At 43.9% G+C, this 15,040-nt stretch overlaps 1 protein-coding gene across 4 annotated transcripts in view; it reads left to right on the top strand.

The window, feature by feature from the left end:
• The window catches only part of PLCE1 (phospholipase C epsilon 1), an 848,028-nt gene that overhangs the window by 707,468 nt on the left and 125,520 nt on the right, over positions 1-15,040 (top strand). For all 4 annotated transcript variants that reach the window (XM_069239847.1, XM_069239849.1, XM_069239848.1 and 1 more), the window contains one exon: positions 9,608-9,869. In XM_069239847.1, the coding sequence (XP_069095948.1) occupies positions 9,608-9,869 (262 nt within the window). The remainder of the gene's footprint in view (positions 1-9,607; positions 9,870-15,040) is intronic.

Raw genomic sequence — 15,040 nt, forward strand, 5'->3', positions numbered from 1 at the left:
TTAATAAAGCAATTGCACTAAAAAATTGTACAATAGTACAAGTAAGTGATATTCTATTACAGCTACTTGTATTGCCACCAATTCATAAAAAAAGTTGCTAGGATTTAATATGTTTAGATAAAAGCACAGCAATGGGATACAAAAGAATGCATTATAATTCAGGGGACTAATGCCAAGATTGGTATAATGGTATAATGGTCGTCTTTGCTCATAGTTTTTAGGAGAACAGTGCCGATTGGGCATTTAGTCTCTTTGCTGCATGAGACAAGAATTTAACAAAGAGGGCAGCTAATCTGAGATTAATGTACTGGCAGGGATGCAGTCACAGGTCTTCCAATTGTTTGGATTCCTTTTGTTATAAAGATTAATTTAATCCAGTATCTATGCTCCTTCATGAGAGGAGGGCATGTGCATGTTATGTGCTCAGTGGTTTCCCAGTGATGGTTACGTAACTGACATTTCTTCCTGCTGTTCCGGTTAAGCCAGCTCTGGCGAGGTCTAGAGTCGGCAACCTCAGAGTCAATACATGAGGAGCTGCCATTTAACTGTTTAAGAGAGGCCATCTGCCAGATAGGGTTGCAGGTGCAAGGCCTTGTAGCTGTTTATAACCAGGTAGGTGTATGGTCGCATTGCCAGCGTACTCTTGTCTGTGATGGAGAGAAGCCACGTGGCTTTGTTTGCTACATCTTTAAAGGTGATAAAGTAATTGCCTGGTTCCATAGACCACTTAGTTTTAGGTGAGCAGTTTTCTGATCATTGTATACCCTGGTCGCTAGAGACATTCCTTGGGTCTGCATTTCTGTCCTTAGGAGTTCATTTAGCGTGCCGGGTTTTGAGCTGCGAAGTCTATAACAGAATTTTCCGGATGACCCCTGGCACATTGCTCTTTGGCTGATGAGTTCAAACTCCAGCCGTACTTGGGATGGGGATACCCCGAGGGTAAAAAAAAGGACCAGGGTATCAAGGAGCTGCGCATCCCTACCATACAGGGCTTCCGACCAATATGAAATTGTTGGGATCAGTTTTGCCATGATTACCTGTAAGAGGGGCGTTGAGGAGGATCTGGACAGGTGCTTTGTTAATTTTATGAAATCATAAAGGTGAGAGCCTGCCCTGTTCAGGATGTACTTTTTGTGTGGCAGGAAGGATCCTCTGTTGTCAATTAGGACACCCAGGCACATGTAGATGTGTTTGGGAACCTTGCTGTGGTTTAGGAACCACTCACCCTCCTTTTTGATTTTGTTCCCTATAATCATTGTTTTAGTCTTGTGTAGGTTTACCACGAGGTGATTCTTGACAGAGTAGGAATGTAACATGTTTAACTGTCAGTGAAGGTCTATTTTTGTACGGCTTATAAGGAGGGCGTCTTATACATAAAAATAAGCTGCCCAAATGCTTTCCGCCTAATTTGGGTGCATGGGCCAAAGGGTCATTCAAGGAGGTTGCCAGGCCAGCTAGAAAGAGGTTAACGAGAAGGGGTGCAAGTATGCATCTTGCTTCACGGCAGCTGTGGTTGGAATTTTTCTAGAGTCAGTGCTGCCATCCCCACCCTTTATGCGCACCTACATATTTGTGTGTATCTCCGATATTGCCTTGAAAAGGTGTTGTGGAATTCCAAGGGCAACCAGTGTGCCCATAAGAATGCCCTTGGGATCGAGTCAAAGACCGCTTTAAAGTAAACAAAGCAAACCGAGAAGTGGAAGCGGCTTGATTTAGTTTTCTCAGTAATGAGTGAAATGGCCATTAGGTTGTTGGTGGTGCCCATTCCTTTTCTGAATCCGGTCTTATTTATTGGCATGATGTGATTGTCAGAAACCCAGGTCTCAAGCTTCTCTAGGAGGAGTCCCCCATAATATTTTGCATTGTTGTCCAACAACAAATATTTGCTGGCAGTTTTTTGGAATTAAAGGGTCTCCCCTTTTAAAGATCGGATGCATGATGCCCCCTTGCCATGAGTCTGGAATGTGATCATTCGTAAGCGCTTAGTTGTAAAGCAGTGTTAAAACTTTTACACATGTAGGTGGGTTGACTCTGAATAGCGCCTGGGGAAGGCTATTGGGACTGGGTGCGCTGTCTGCCTTACTTTTGCTGATGATGTGATCTATTCTTGATTCTGTACCCAAGGTGGTGGAAGTGGTGCAGAGAAGCTTGTGGAAGGGCTCAGATGTAATACTGGGGGCCCTCGGCTGCTCCGGAGGTCGAAGGTGTGAAATTCAGGCATCTTCCTAATTGTTGGCAGCTACTTGACCTTTTTCGAGATTGTTTATAATTCCCCAAAAAGTTTTGGAGTTACAGCTTTTGCTACCTGCAAGCAGTTTGACCTAAAAGATCTTGGTGTGGTGATACTTGAGCTACCAGAGCTTGCTTTTGTATTTTCTTCGTAGCACCCTGACCTTTGCTATGATGTATTAGTTTTGAGTGGTTACGGGCCAGTAGTTGTAATTCCCTGTTTAATGCCCTTTTTAGGGATCTCAATTGTGGGGGAAGACTGCGGGGCCTTGCTTGGACTGAGGGTGAATTGGTGGCCTTTGCAGGTTGCTAGTTTTTGACAGGCGAGTATGGTTGTTACTGAGGCCTCCCATGTGTTGATTGGGTTTGGGAGGTTGGCTGATGAAGTAGCTATAAAATGCTTTGAGCACTGACTTAATTGTGTTTGGCATGGAGTCCTTCCAAAATAACCTCTTCAGGTTCTTTCTGTGGGGTATGGTTCATAGGATCTGGGCTACTGTATGAGTTATCACTTTCTGTATGATGGTCTAGTGTAAATGAGCTGATGAGGGAAAACAATGGCCCGATCACAACTGAATAATCTACAATCAACTTTGAGCTTGCAGTACATTGTGTGGGACGGTGTGGCAGGTCGTCTTTCAGTTGGTGATGTAATGCACAGTGTATTAAGAATGATTTGCCCAGATTATCGTTTTTTAAGTGTTTTGGTTTCACTTGAAAGAGTATCCTCCAGTGAAAGGCATGTGTGGTTAATAGCTCACAGGGTATGGGAGTGGCTAGGAGATTCATGTTTAAATCACCAGTAATTAGTAGGTAAGAGTCCATGTAATGTGCTACGGTCGCTGTGATGACTGATTGTAAGTTGTGGACTGTTGTTTTTTTGGCTTTCTCAATTGGTTTTATGTAGATTTCATGATTAAAAGCTTAAAAGGCAGCATCTGGGGCACATTTTCGAGTAATACCCTTGTAGCCAGGAATCTGCTGATTCTAATTTGGTGATTTTTAGGGCTAATTTGGACGAGACCTATGTTGAGGTGTCTTCCTTTGGTCTGCCTTTGAGCTTGCTTTTGTTCGTTGGGTTGAACAGTTTGATGAATTCAATTTGCGGCACTGACTTAACTGCACGTCTTCTGAAGGGTAATTATATTAAAATGTTGAAGGTAATGTATGACCTCACTGTCATTTGACGTTGATTTCAGTTCGCTGATGTTCCAAGAGCATATTGTCAGACCCAGGTCAAACCCCCACCCCTCTTGAAGTTTGGACTTCAGTCTTCCCTAGGTGTTAACAATGCTGATGACAACCAAGACCAGAAGGAGGCGACGGAGCCTAGAGTTAGGCGTACTTGATCAAGTTTCACTAGCTCTGCTCCTGCTGATAGGGAATCCTTTGTATGCAGATGCTGACCAAGTTTTGGCCCCTTGTAGCACGGTGACAAAATATTTTTGTGATTCACCTATTTAGTTATGGTGATTTTTCATTGGCAATGTAGATGTGCTTGAAGCAAGATATATAGGGATGCCCCTCTTGAGACTTGTAAGAAGGCATGTGGATTTATTGTTTCTGTGGGTCTGAGGAGGGTGCAGTCTTGCCTGTTTCCGTGCTTCTCAGCCGAGCTCCATGATAAGGGGACGGGGTTGATGTTGTTTCTGTATTCTGTTACCTTGATTCCCCATTCCCGGAGATGGGCCTTTTTCAGCAGGACAAGGGTGGTAACTGTGGGTGAGGCCCATGTTATCAATGTAGGTTCTTTATCCTGCTTGCCATGTCTCGATAGGAATTGTACAGATTTGATGTATTGGGATTTTGTGTGCTCAATGTTCAGAATCGTGTGGAGCAATGTTAGAATATTACCTTGGTTTGAAGTATCTTGGGGCCCTTAGATTCCTGTCTGGGTAGAACAAAAGTTGTGTGCTCTGATTCTTTGGCCCTATGGCTGTTGAGACCTAAGTGCAATGGTTTCTTCAGCGTTATGGCTTGGAGGCTTTGAGTAGCAGCACTACAAGGGCATTGGGGAGCGACTGGCTGTGTTACTGCCCGATAGAACTAGGAGGTTTCTTGTTGCTCTTCCAATGTATCACCCGCTATTGGAGGTGGAGGGGTCGGTACGTAGTGCCACTTCAAACTCTTCATTGTGGAAGGAAGGCTGAGACAGTTGAGCCCCTTCCCTCATTGCCTCAGGCATTCCTTGTGGGGGAGTAAGTTGTATGCTGTTATGTTGCTTTACCTTGTTTTCTAGAATGGTGAGCATTATTTGGTCCTGCGGTATTGGGAGTTCCTTTATGGATATTTTGTTTTTTTTAAGGTTGCCTCCAAGTTTCCAGGCGTAATTGCTTGTAAGTTGGCCTTGGGCTAGGGTTGCTAGTTATTTTGGGAGTGAAGATAGGAAAGAGTTTGAACTCCCACAGTCTCCTACACCATTGATTTGATTTTAATTGGTTGATTAGGCTTTTCCACCTCAGTTTCTTTTACTTTTTGGTAATGAGTCTGACGTCCCTGCTGGGAGTTATTTTGAGGGTTTCATCCCATACTCCCCTCTAGATTATGTCCATAGTCTCTAGAAGAGACACAGATTTGGCAATACTGTGCTATACTGTATCCAAGTCGCTGTTCCTCTGCCACACCCTGGAGTAAGCCTTCTCTGCTTAACATCGCTACCTTTAGCGAGTCACATGTGTAAATGAAGTAATTTGGTAATTGAAATGAAGTAGAATGTTAGGCTTTACAATCTCATTATTCCTTTAGTCTCTTGTCTGTAAGCAACAACTCAGTAGGTAGCAATTGCTATGAAAAAACTCTTCTTCGTCTAGACTTGAATTGTAATTGTGGTTGGTATAAGTAGCATATTGGGTGGTTCTTCTGCTTTTCGTTTGTAGTGTCCTTGTACACATTTCCTTTATTGCTTTTGATAATATTACTATGTAGCTTTAGATTCTTCTAATATGTTCTCCATGTCCCGACCATGTTTTCAGAGGATCTGTTAAAATCTGTTATAATGTTTTGTTGAGATGTAATTACAAATAATACAGGAATCTGTATATATGCTTCACTGACTAAGACTAGTCTTTTTCAGCACTTGTGTGTTAATACTCTACTGCACTAAAAGCTGAGAGGTGTGCAACAGATATTTGTGCAAATGCTATTAAAATTACAGTACGCTGCTTCCTTCAACATCTGCTTAGAAACAAGATACTTGAGAAGAAGCATATCAACAGAGTTTAATGTGTGAATGGAAATTTGTAATTGTCATGCGCCAGTGGTACTGGGACAACTTTCAGAGTGGCGGTGCTGCCATTAATGTTGCATTACTAAAATTGTAGCGATTGTGAAAAGTCCTTGTGTCACACAAAAACAAGTGTAGCAGATGTATTCAGCAGGAGCTTGGTAAGGATGTATTACGTTTTTGGTGGTACATTTTGAAGCATGTTGTCGTAAATACATGAATAAAGTATTCTGTGGTAGTGCACTGCCTTTTATAGATACAACATGTTCCATTGAAATGACCTCTAAATTTGCATAGACATACATTTCACTGATAAAACTATACAGAGCACAAATCATGTGAAGTAATCTACATCACCAAGTGCATTGATTCGTATGAAAGTTTGTGTTTATACCACACTTTAGAATTACAAAAAAATTAAGCTGTATCTTTGCCAGTACCCAGCAAGTTTGTCACATAAATCCTATCACTTTGAAGCCAGAGAAAACTAAGTAAACACCTAGTCACTTTAAAAGGAATAAACAGCAATTTGTGAGAAGACATAGCCTGGCATTTGACCTATGTCTTTGAACACACAGCAGATGTGACAAGATAAAAACAAAATGTAAGGCCTCTTTATTGCTCATTCGATGTGTGAACTCCAGCATTGTTGTTTTGGGGGTGCTTCTGAACCCCTCTTTCCTACTTCCAGCACCTACAGCATGGGTGTGAAATTGAGAAAGGGGGTTGTTTAAGTCATGCTATTGGTAAAGAGCACTGACCAAAATATAAAAGCTCATAAAGAGAACATTGGTCCTCACTGACATGCATGATTCATGAACGCTTAGTGCCACGGATGAGAAGAATCAGTCATGAAGAAAGATAGCAGCCAGGAAACCTTTTAAAAGAAATACAGCATGTGTACTGCTTCCTGAACTATTATACAATAAAAATAATAGAAAATGTGCATGAAGTGTCTCACGGAAAATTAAAGAGAGTTCCTAGAAAGCAAGCACTCATAGAAGAAGGCAGTCAAAAAGGTGATAATGATGAGGTGCGCTACGGGAGGGACAAAGACATGCTGGATGGTCTAAAACAGATAAATAAGAAGCAACCACATGTAAGTTACAAATTCAATGGTAAGCAGTGGGTGGAATACATTCTTAGGTAAGCTTTTAGCTTATTCCGTCTTTCCAAATGAACAGCTGTGCTGTCTGGTAGGTTTAGACCTAAAAGGAGGAGTACTATCTGGAAACCAGGGTCATTGTAGTTGGAGTACCAGGCTCAAGGATCATATCCTCATTTGACTAAAACATGGGGCCTCGGTACAGACTTCATTTGCTGTGTTTCAAAAAGTAAGAATCCAGGTAGCATCTGGTGAAGGAACTCTAGATTTGCACGGCTGTAGGGTAAGCTCCTTGAAAGGAGTGTCTGCGATTTCAGTACAGTCCGTTGCCAAGCATGAATGGGAGGGTGCCACAAAGCGCCAAAGAATATTAACTGGGATATTCACAAACCAGACACTTTGAATGGGTGCCCTCCTGTCTTTGGAAAGATCTTGCAAGCAGAGCTGCCAGGCAGCAGAACCAGTGCTAGTGATTTATGTTTTATTTTATGTTCAGGTAGGTTACTAGCCATAAGCTTTTCCACTCCAAGATTTGGGTTTTTCCTGGGGTAACCCTTGTAACTTCGTTTAACGGGTATGTGACAACTTTTGTTTTGCACCTCAGGTGGCCTTTGTCATCTGCAGAACTTGAATCTCAGTGAAATTGTTAACCGAAGCACAATTCATCAATGACCAAAGCAGTGAATTTAGAGGTGACTGGTCTCGAGAGCAGACAACCTCTTCTTTCATCTAAATGGTGTTCACTGTTGTGTTTCAAATGTTGATTATGTATCATATTTTGTGTACTTTTGAGCATTTGTTTTTATTAGTAGCTGATAATGGATCACGTGATGAGTTTTCTCTCTCTGTATTTGTCTTGTTTAGTAAAAGGTTGTGTTCAAGATAAATACAGTGTTACTGATTTCACTTGTGCTCCAGCTTGCATTCTTTGGTTGCCTCGGTTTGGATACTTATTTCAGCCATTGATCTTGAGCTTATTTTACCATATATGGGAATTCCAGTGAAATGTGGCACTGACATACATTGGGGTCTTTATGAGAAGGAAGACTTAGTGTGAAAGAAAGTGTATTTGCCTATTTTGTTCTTTGGGCTTCACACTGTGAACACTAGGCCAAAAGTCACACGTGTTAGCTCCACTGACATGGACTTGGGGGTGCAGAACAAAAAAGTGATCTGGGAGTGCAAGTTCCAGGGATGCTCCGATTCACAAATTCAGGACTAACAAACATTTATAGACCCGCAGATGCAGCTTTGTCCATCGTAAAATCCACAAATATTGCAAATTGAGGGTCGAACTGTCTTTTAGGGCAATCAGGCAGAGCCCGGTGGGCTGGTCTGACAGGTCAGTGTGTGGGACTATTTTGTTGGCTGTGGGTCTTTTGGGACAGGTTGTACTGTTGATTTCCCCTGATATTGAAACAAACATTGCCTGATGCAAGCTCAAATCCATACAGTCCTCTATACTGTGCAAAACACTTATACGGCATGTATTTACCAGTTCAGAATTGCTCTGATGTGCAAACAGGGGTCAGTTTTTAGGTCTTTGTTCCAAGACTGTTTGATTTTTGTTTTTAAATATATGTATAATAATATATTTATTTAAAGGGGCTTACAGCCATCTTTCTTCTTCCATTGGTCTGTTGGTGTGTCATTCAGATTTTACTTTTGCCTACTACAGTATACAACACGGGGCAGTTAATCAGCCCACTTCTGCCACTGGATAACTGCACTTTGAATGACTGCATTTTGCTCTTTCAGAAAGAGCACATCCACACACAGTGTAGTTCTCTGCAGTGCCAGTGTTTTTTTACTTTATTACTTTGGTGTCACCTTTCTGTTTAAAGTCTGATGAGATAGCGGGATGCTTTTTAGCAGCTCTTCCTACTAAGCAATTCCTGTCTTCTGCTGATGGTGTTGTAAATTCCTTTGGAATGTCGTTTTTTAAGATTTATCTGACTACATCTATTTCACAATTTGTTTTTTTTTGTAGTCTGCACTCAATGAAGTGCATTTCTAATTACACCCCTGTATGTCATGCTTGTATGTATTTTAATTGAGGACTGCTGTTATGTTCATAAAACAATATATGAAACACACCAGAGAGCGAGAGAGAATCTCCTAGTTACATTCTCCTAAGTAAACTCATAAACACAAAACCGTAACTAGACTCGAAGGTAGGGGGGCACATATAAAGATAAGATCCAATGGTACAGTTTCCCTTTAATCATCCAAAAGAATTGGAATAGACGTCTCACCCACTGCTTGTGGCATGCTTCATCATCGGCACCTGTCCACATCCTGGTAGGATGATACCACCAGAGTGACTAATCCCTGCTTTGTCCAGTAAGATATTTTATCTAAGAGCTCCCAGTTTTTGGTTAAGTCGCTGTGGAGGCATCATCCTACCAGGATGGGGCCTATTTTCTGTCATAGTCTGACTGCGTGGAGATTTGTTTAATACTACGACTAGCGGTTAGGTGGAAAAAAAAAAATTCTAGGGGATGGTTAGGGAGGGACTTTAACGTCCTTTTTATGTCCCTAAAGTTTAATGCCAGGAAAGGCTTGAGCATTTGTTGAAACTGTTTAAGTCGCACCCAAAAGTTACTTTGTTTCATTGCGGCATGCAGAAAGGGGCTTCTACACAACTAAAAAAAAAAAGTTAAGTTGTTATCAATTTAAACGCAAGGTTAAAGGGTGGAATTTCCTCCAGCGGGAAATGAACCGGTTTATTTTCTGGTACAGCGCCTGGATACACCACGGAAGACAAGAAACGCTGTACAAATCCTCCTTACACTAAGTGTCTGTATTGTAATAGTTTATATGCTTAAAGAGTCCTGAGGTGTTTTACAAATCTCCCGAGAGGCGGAAATCCATGCAAATCCTAGGAGAAAGGCACGACTCGTAGATTTGTGTAATTCTTCGTGATTCTAGCCCAAAATGTAAATACACTGAATACGGAAAAATAGACTTTGAGGGGACTGACGTGTATGGAGATTTATGGTGAACCTAAATAAAACACCCTGTGGTTACTTGCTGTTTTTTTGTTTCAGGTCATTTCCGGACAGAACGTATGCCCGAGCAACAGCACTGGTAGCCCGTGCATTGAAATTGATGTCCTAGGAATGCCCCTGGACAGCTGCCACTTCCGCACGAAGCCCATCCATCGCAACACACTGAACCCCATGTGGAACGAGCAGTTTCTGTTTCGGGTTTATTTTGAAGACCTCGTTTTCCTGCGTTTTGCTGTTGTGGAGAACAACAGCTCCGCCGTCACTGCTCAAAGAATCGTTCCGCTGAGAGCCCTGAAGCGAGGTAACATAAGTAAATTTTATGGTCAGCACGTTCTTTTTTATTTATTAGTTCAGCTGACATATCTATTGGCAAAAATTTTTGAATCGGCATCATAGAAAACCCTTATTTGTTGATATTGTTATCTGCTTTCTATCTCAAGAGCTCTTTTGGTAGGCTGATTCACTTGAAAGCATTTTTTACGTAATCCATTAAGACATCTGTGATGAAGTTGTGATTATGTGGACAATAAGCTACGCCGTCGGTATTGTCAGATGTGTGCAATGATAGGATTTAGTAATGTAAAACACTAGTGGCCTCTGGCTGACCCTGGGAACGTTCTATGAAGTATAGCCATGATGAGTGCCATCACAGCCCTATTGCCTTTTTACGAGGCATTGCTGGCTTCCTGGGGTGTCTCAGCCTGCATGTTTTGCAGGAGGCTCATGTGCCACCCAGAGCCCCAACCCACTGATTACGACATATGTATTTTCAGTCAGAGGCAGCCCCCCCACTTTAAAGTATTTTCTCAGTTTTTTTCCTAATGAGATGGATTTCTGTAGACATGCTACTTGGGTGGCATCTCCTCTAAGATAGAAACACACCCTCCTTCTTGTGACATAGACATTTAACCCGCCCACCCCGAACGTTCAAGGTAAAAAAAACATGGTCTTATGGAGTCCCATTTCATGGGCATGTGACCTGTTAACTACCTTGCCTTGATCTCCCCCACCACTCCGGCCCTCTCTGGCTTCTCCATCTCTGTACCCATAAAAGACAGTGCCTAAAATATATAAACAACTCCTTTCCTCCCTACATGGGCATACAACCAGACAGATATGCCTTTCTTCCCAGAATCCCCGGCAAGGCCAGCAAACAGATCAGTGTCAAGTTATGCAGCCTATATCTCTGAAGGAGGTCCCTGGGTATCGGGGTCACTGGTAGGATTTAGCTAACCCTGCGAAGTCATTGTCTTGTATCTCCAAAATGGCCCATCAGCCTCCTGGACATCATATTGGAGGAGGACAAGATAGCAAGTATCACCAGCTGTTACTCACTTCTCTCGGAGACCCATTACGCCTCCCAGAAGGCACAACAGTGGGACAGCGTTGGCCCATGCAGTCATTCCAGGGCCCATCACACTCACTGATGAACCCCCTCAGTTCTGTGTCCTGATATTTGCGTCAGGGAGGTGTTTTTTTTTTTTTAGCTCTTTGGGCCTATTGAGGGTGTGCCATGACCTGGGCACTCACTTTCATTTTCCCCAAGCCTGATTTTTCTTCAGGATTTTCATAGGCACTACACAGTACCCCTCCACCTAGTCATTGTTATCATCTGTCTCAGCCCAAAAAGCACCAGAGTAGCCCTGTTGCTTCTTGGTTTGCTCTCAGTCCTCAATCTCATGGAAGTGCCTCTGCCGTGGGTCTTGTCTACTGGACTGTCCCTCCTACAGTTTTTTCCATACCCGTGGGTCTTAATGAAGTTACAGGCCTCATTGATGGTAGCTGCTCAGTCCCCAGACGAGCACATATGAGGATCACTATCAACTGCGTTTCTTAAGACTCAGTGCGTTAGAGCTTTGTTGAGCCTGTCCAGTGATTTTACTATCACAGTTGGGGTTTTTAGCCTCTGGTTTCCATCAAACAATTTATGCATTCAGTAAGAAAAATGTGCATGTATGCAGGTGTATTGACCTCAAGTTGAAACTAAAAAAAAATAAAACACAGTAAAGAACTTGTAAATTACAGACCTATCTCAGAACACCCTTTCTTAACCAAGATCATTGAAAACTGTGTACCATCACAACTGAAGAACCTCATTCAGAATCATGGTTTACTTGGACCACATCAATTTTGTTTTAGACTTGGGCAAAGTGTAAGAGTATTGACAGTATAATGAGAAAATTTGACAACAGCTGACCCCTCCTTGTTTATTCTATTACATAGGCCAGCAGCCATTGATAATATAAACAACAGTATTTTCACTGACACGCTTAAAAAAAGGATGCAGTACATGGGAATTTTCTCGAATGGTTCCAGTCCTACCTATCAAACCAATCACTTTCCTCAAAACTATTCATGTGCCATGTGTCATTCTACAAGGAACAATCTTTTTACCCATGCTCCTCAACTTTAATGCTCAGTTCAACTCTGATCTCATGCCTCAGCTCAACATCTCCTTTCACCCTATGTCCACCCCATCCCCATTGCTAGAAGCCCACTGTAGTGTCTCGATACACATGGCTGCAAGAGGAGAAGCCTCACAAGTAGTAAAATCCTACAGAGTGAGATTTGCTGGTCCCACTGCAATCCTGCACTGGAATTTGGTTGTACTAACAGGAAACTTTAGGGTGGTGGGCTTTAAATCTGCCTGGAGGCGATCATGGGTAGCTCCAACATACCCCCTCGTACTTTGAGAGTGTGCAATGCTGCTTATCCAAACTGTGTGTGAAGAGTTAGTAAGATACAATCTCTGGGTACACATGGTCTCTGTACCTAATATAGAGAGCACATAGAACTACAAAACATGTGATCTTCTGCAGCAGTGATTAAATTGAACAAGGTGGCTCAGGACTCTGATGTCAATGGGGCTGTACTGTAGCCTTTGTGTGCTTTCTAACACTTGGTCTACTGGCGTAGTAAGCGGCATTGGCGATGACTCAGCCAACTGTACCAGAGAGGAGACAATTTTATTGGCATCTGTGGGGAGGTTCTATTTAGACTAAGGTTGCCATCTTTGAAGACAGACTGGAGGCTATGATGACCAGGATGTCAGCAATGTAGGCCTCAGTACTTGAAAAGAGAAACACATCTTTTGAGGCCTTCACTGCTAGGCACTAAGAATCTACATAGTCCTTTCCCTGTTCTAGCAGTCTGCTGTCACATGCATAATGACAGTGGATGATTACCTGAACATATTTTGAAATGCTGGGAGTTTGACCATCATTCAGTTGTTGGGCTTGGAATTTCATGTGGGCACACAGGATCTTCATAGATTAATCAAAGTATTTTTGAAGAGTAAGATGGGCTCATTTGATTAACCACATATCTGACAGCGACTTCTAGCTGCAGATTCCTGACCATGGAATTCTCCCCAGGAGTCAGGCTGGATCCTGAAGATTTTTCGTGAGCAGTACCCCTGCGCACCAGTAGGTGGCGTCGATCAACTCCATGTCCGTTGTCAGCATCCTCTGTGCCAGGAATGACAGTGTGGTTCCTATATAGGCATGCCGACGTCAGTTCTTTTCTTTCTGCCCGAACCAGCTCTAATCCAAGAGAAGAGCTACCCCCTCAGTTGTTTTTTGGCTGGCCTTTTTATTAACTTTTTGAGGATATTACCTCCCAGTGTGTTGAGATGTCGCCATGTTAGATGGATTTTAAGGTCTGCAGATCTTGTCGTCGGGCAGTGTTGGTGAGGGATCTGCACCTCATCTTTTTTTGGTGCCTGGAGTATGACGATGACCCAGAATTGTGCTCCAGGTGCTGGCCCATTCATCCGAAGGCTTTGAGGGAGCGGTCCCTAAAGCCAATGGCATGCAACTCCACTCAAGATGAAGTTCCAGTTGAGAGGACAATCCTGAAACCGGTCACAGAGACCAAAGTCGTCCCCATCCCACTCCGAGTCGTCGGGATGATTGGGTAAGTCGAGGCACAAGAGGAAGAGCAAGGAGTCAAAGCAATCTTCAACTTCTCCTCGTCCGTCAGCCGACGCAACGTGGGAGCGTTGTTATTCTAGACCTCGCTCTTCGGAGATTGCGCCTGGGCAGACTGCGTGGCTCACTCAGTTTCTGAGAGCCGTAGTGACCCCTACCGGGCTAAAAGAAATTTATGAGGCCATGTGCCTCATTTTTGGGCAGTCTCACCCTGACGCCAGGCGTTTGGGCCCACGGGTCAGAGGGGGCCCCATCGGGTTCTGTGCTGGCAGCTTCGGCCTCAGTGCTAATTGACTCCCAGGGATCCAGTCCTGGATCCGGACTGATGCGGGTCGAACCACCTCGACCTTCCCTGGCGCCGGCCTTGATGCCGGCACCCACCGGAGGCACCATCCCCATTGTTATCCCTGACTCCAACATGTAGCCGGATGGGCGTCCCCCGACTCTGATGTCAGCAGGAGCTTTGCCCCTTTGATCAAATCATGAGCCATATTCTGCTCGGCTAGGCCTTGGGAAAGACTAGGAGGGTCGCTCGACCCCTTGGAATACCAGCCCAATGAAAAGGAAACAGACTGGCCTGAGGACTTTAGTGAAGCCAGTGGACTGGACACATCTCCAAATACTGGTATGCTTTCTCCCCCTACCGTGGCAGTGGATAAGGGAGCCTCTTCCACAATGGTGGTGAGAAGGGGGGCTGAGGTCCTGGGCTTTCTTCTATCCTTGGTGGCAGTCAAGAATAATCTGTTGACTAAGGTGCTGCAACAGGGAGCTTCCACATCCAATCCTCTGCTCCTGTTAAATGATGCCCTCACAGGTGTCCTTTTGGATAGGTGGTCCAAACCCTCACAGGGCCTCAGGTGAATAGCCGCACCTGGGAACCCCACCCTGAGAGCTTGGTGGTCCAAGCCTTGACTTCCCATGGCACGTTCCCAATCGCTCCCCTGAGAAGGCTGGACTCATTTGGGAAAAATATGTTTTCTTTCGCCAGCATGGCCTTGAGGCCCCTGGACACCACATGCCTTTTTGGCCGTTATTTCCACAGTGTCTGGATTTCAGGAGATGTTCAGGCTTCTCTTATGGACATGCCCATTCGATGGCACCCATCTCCTTGGAGACAAGGCAGATTTTACGCTCAAGCGCTTCAGGGATTCTCAGGCTATGGTCAGGTTCTTGGGCCTCGTGTTAGTCCCCCACTCTTCCCAATCTGCCTTTTATGGCTACAAAGGAGCTTTGAACTACACCAATTCCCATCCAGCTGCACATGCTGCCCAGCTTCTGTGCGGACGCAGGTGCAGGACCCACTGACCTTGTGTTGGCGATTCACCATCACCTGCCCCGCTTGCAGTCTGTAGCTTCAGGTGGGTTTTGCAGATCATCTGAAGGGGCTGCTCCCTCCCCTTCGAGACTACCCTTCCCTTCATGCCACCATCTTGCAACTGGATGACGGAGGATCATCTGTCTCGTCTCCTCGAGGAAGTTGTGTCTCTCTTGACCAAGGGAGCTACAGAGAGGGTTCCTGTGCCAGAATTAAGCTGTGGTTGTT

Source organism: Pleurodeles waltl, chromosome 6, assembly GCF_031143425.1.
Source record: "Pleurodeles waltl isolate 20211129_DDA chromosome 6, aPleWal1.hap1.20221129, whole genome shotgun sequence".
Lineage (NCBI taxonomy): Eukaryota > Metazoa > Chordata > Amphibia > Caudata > Salamandridae > Pleurodeles > Pleurodeles waltl.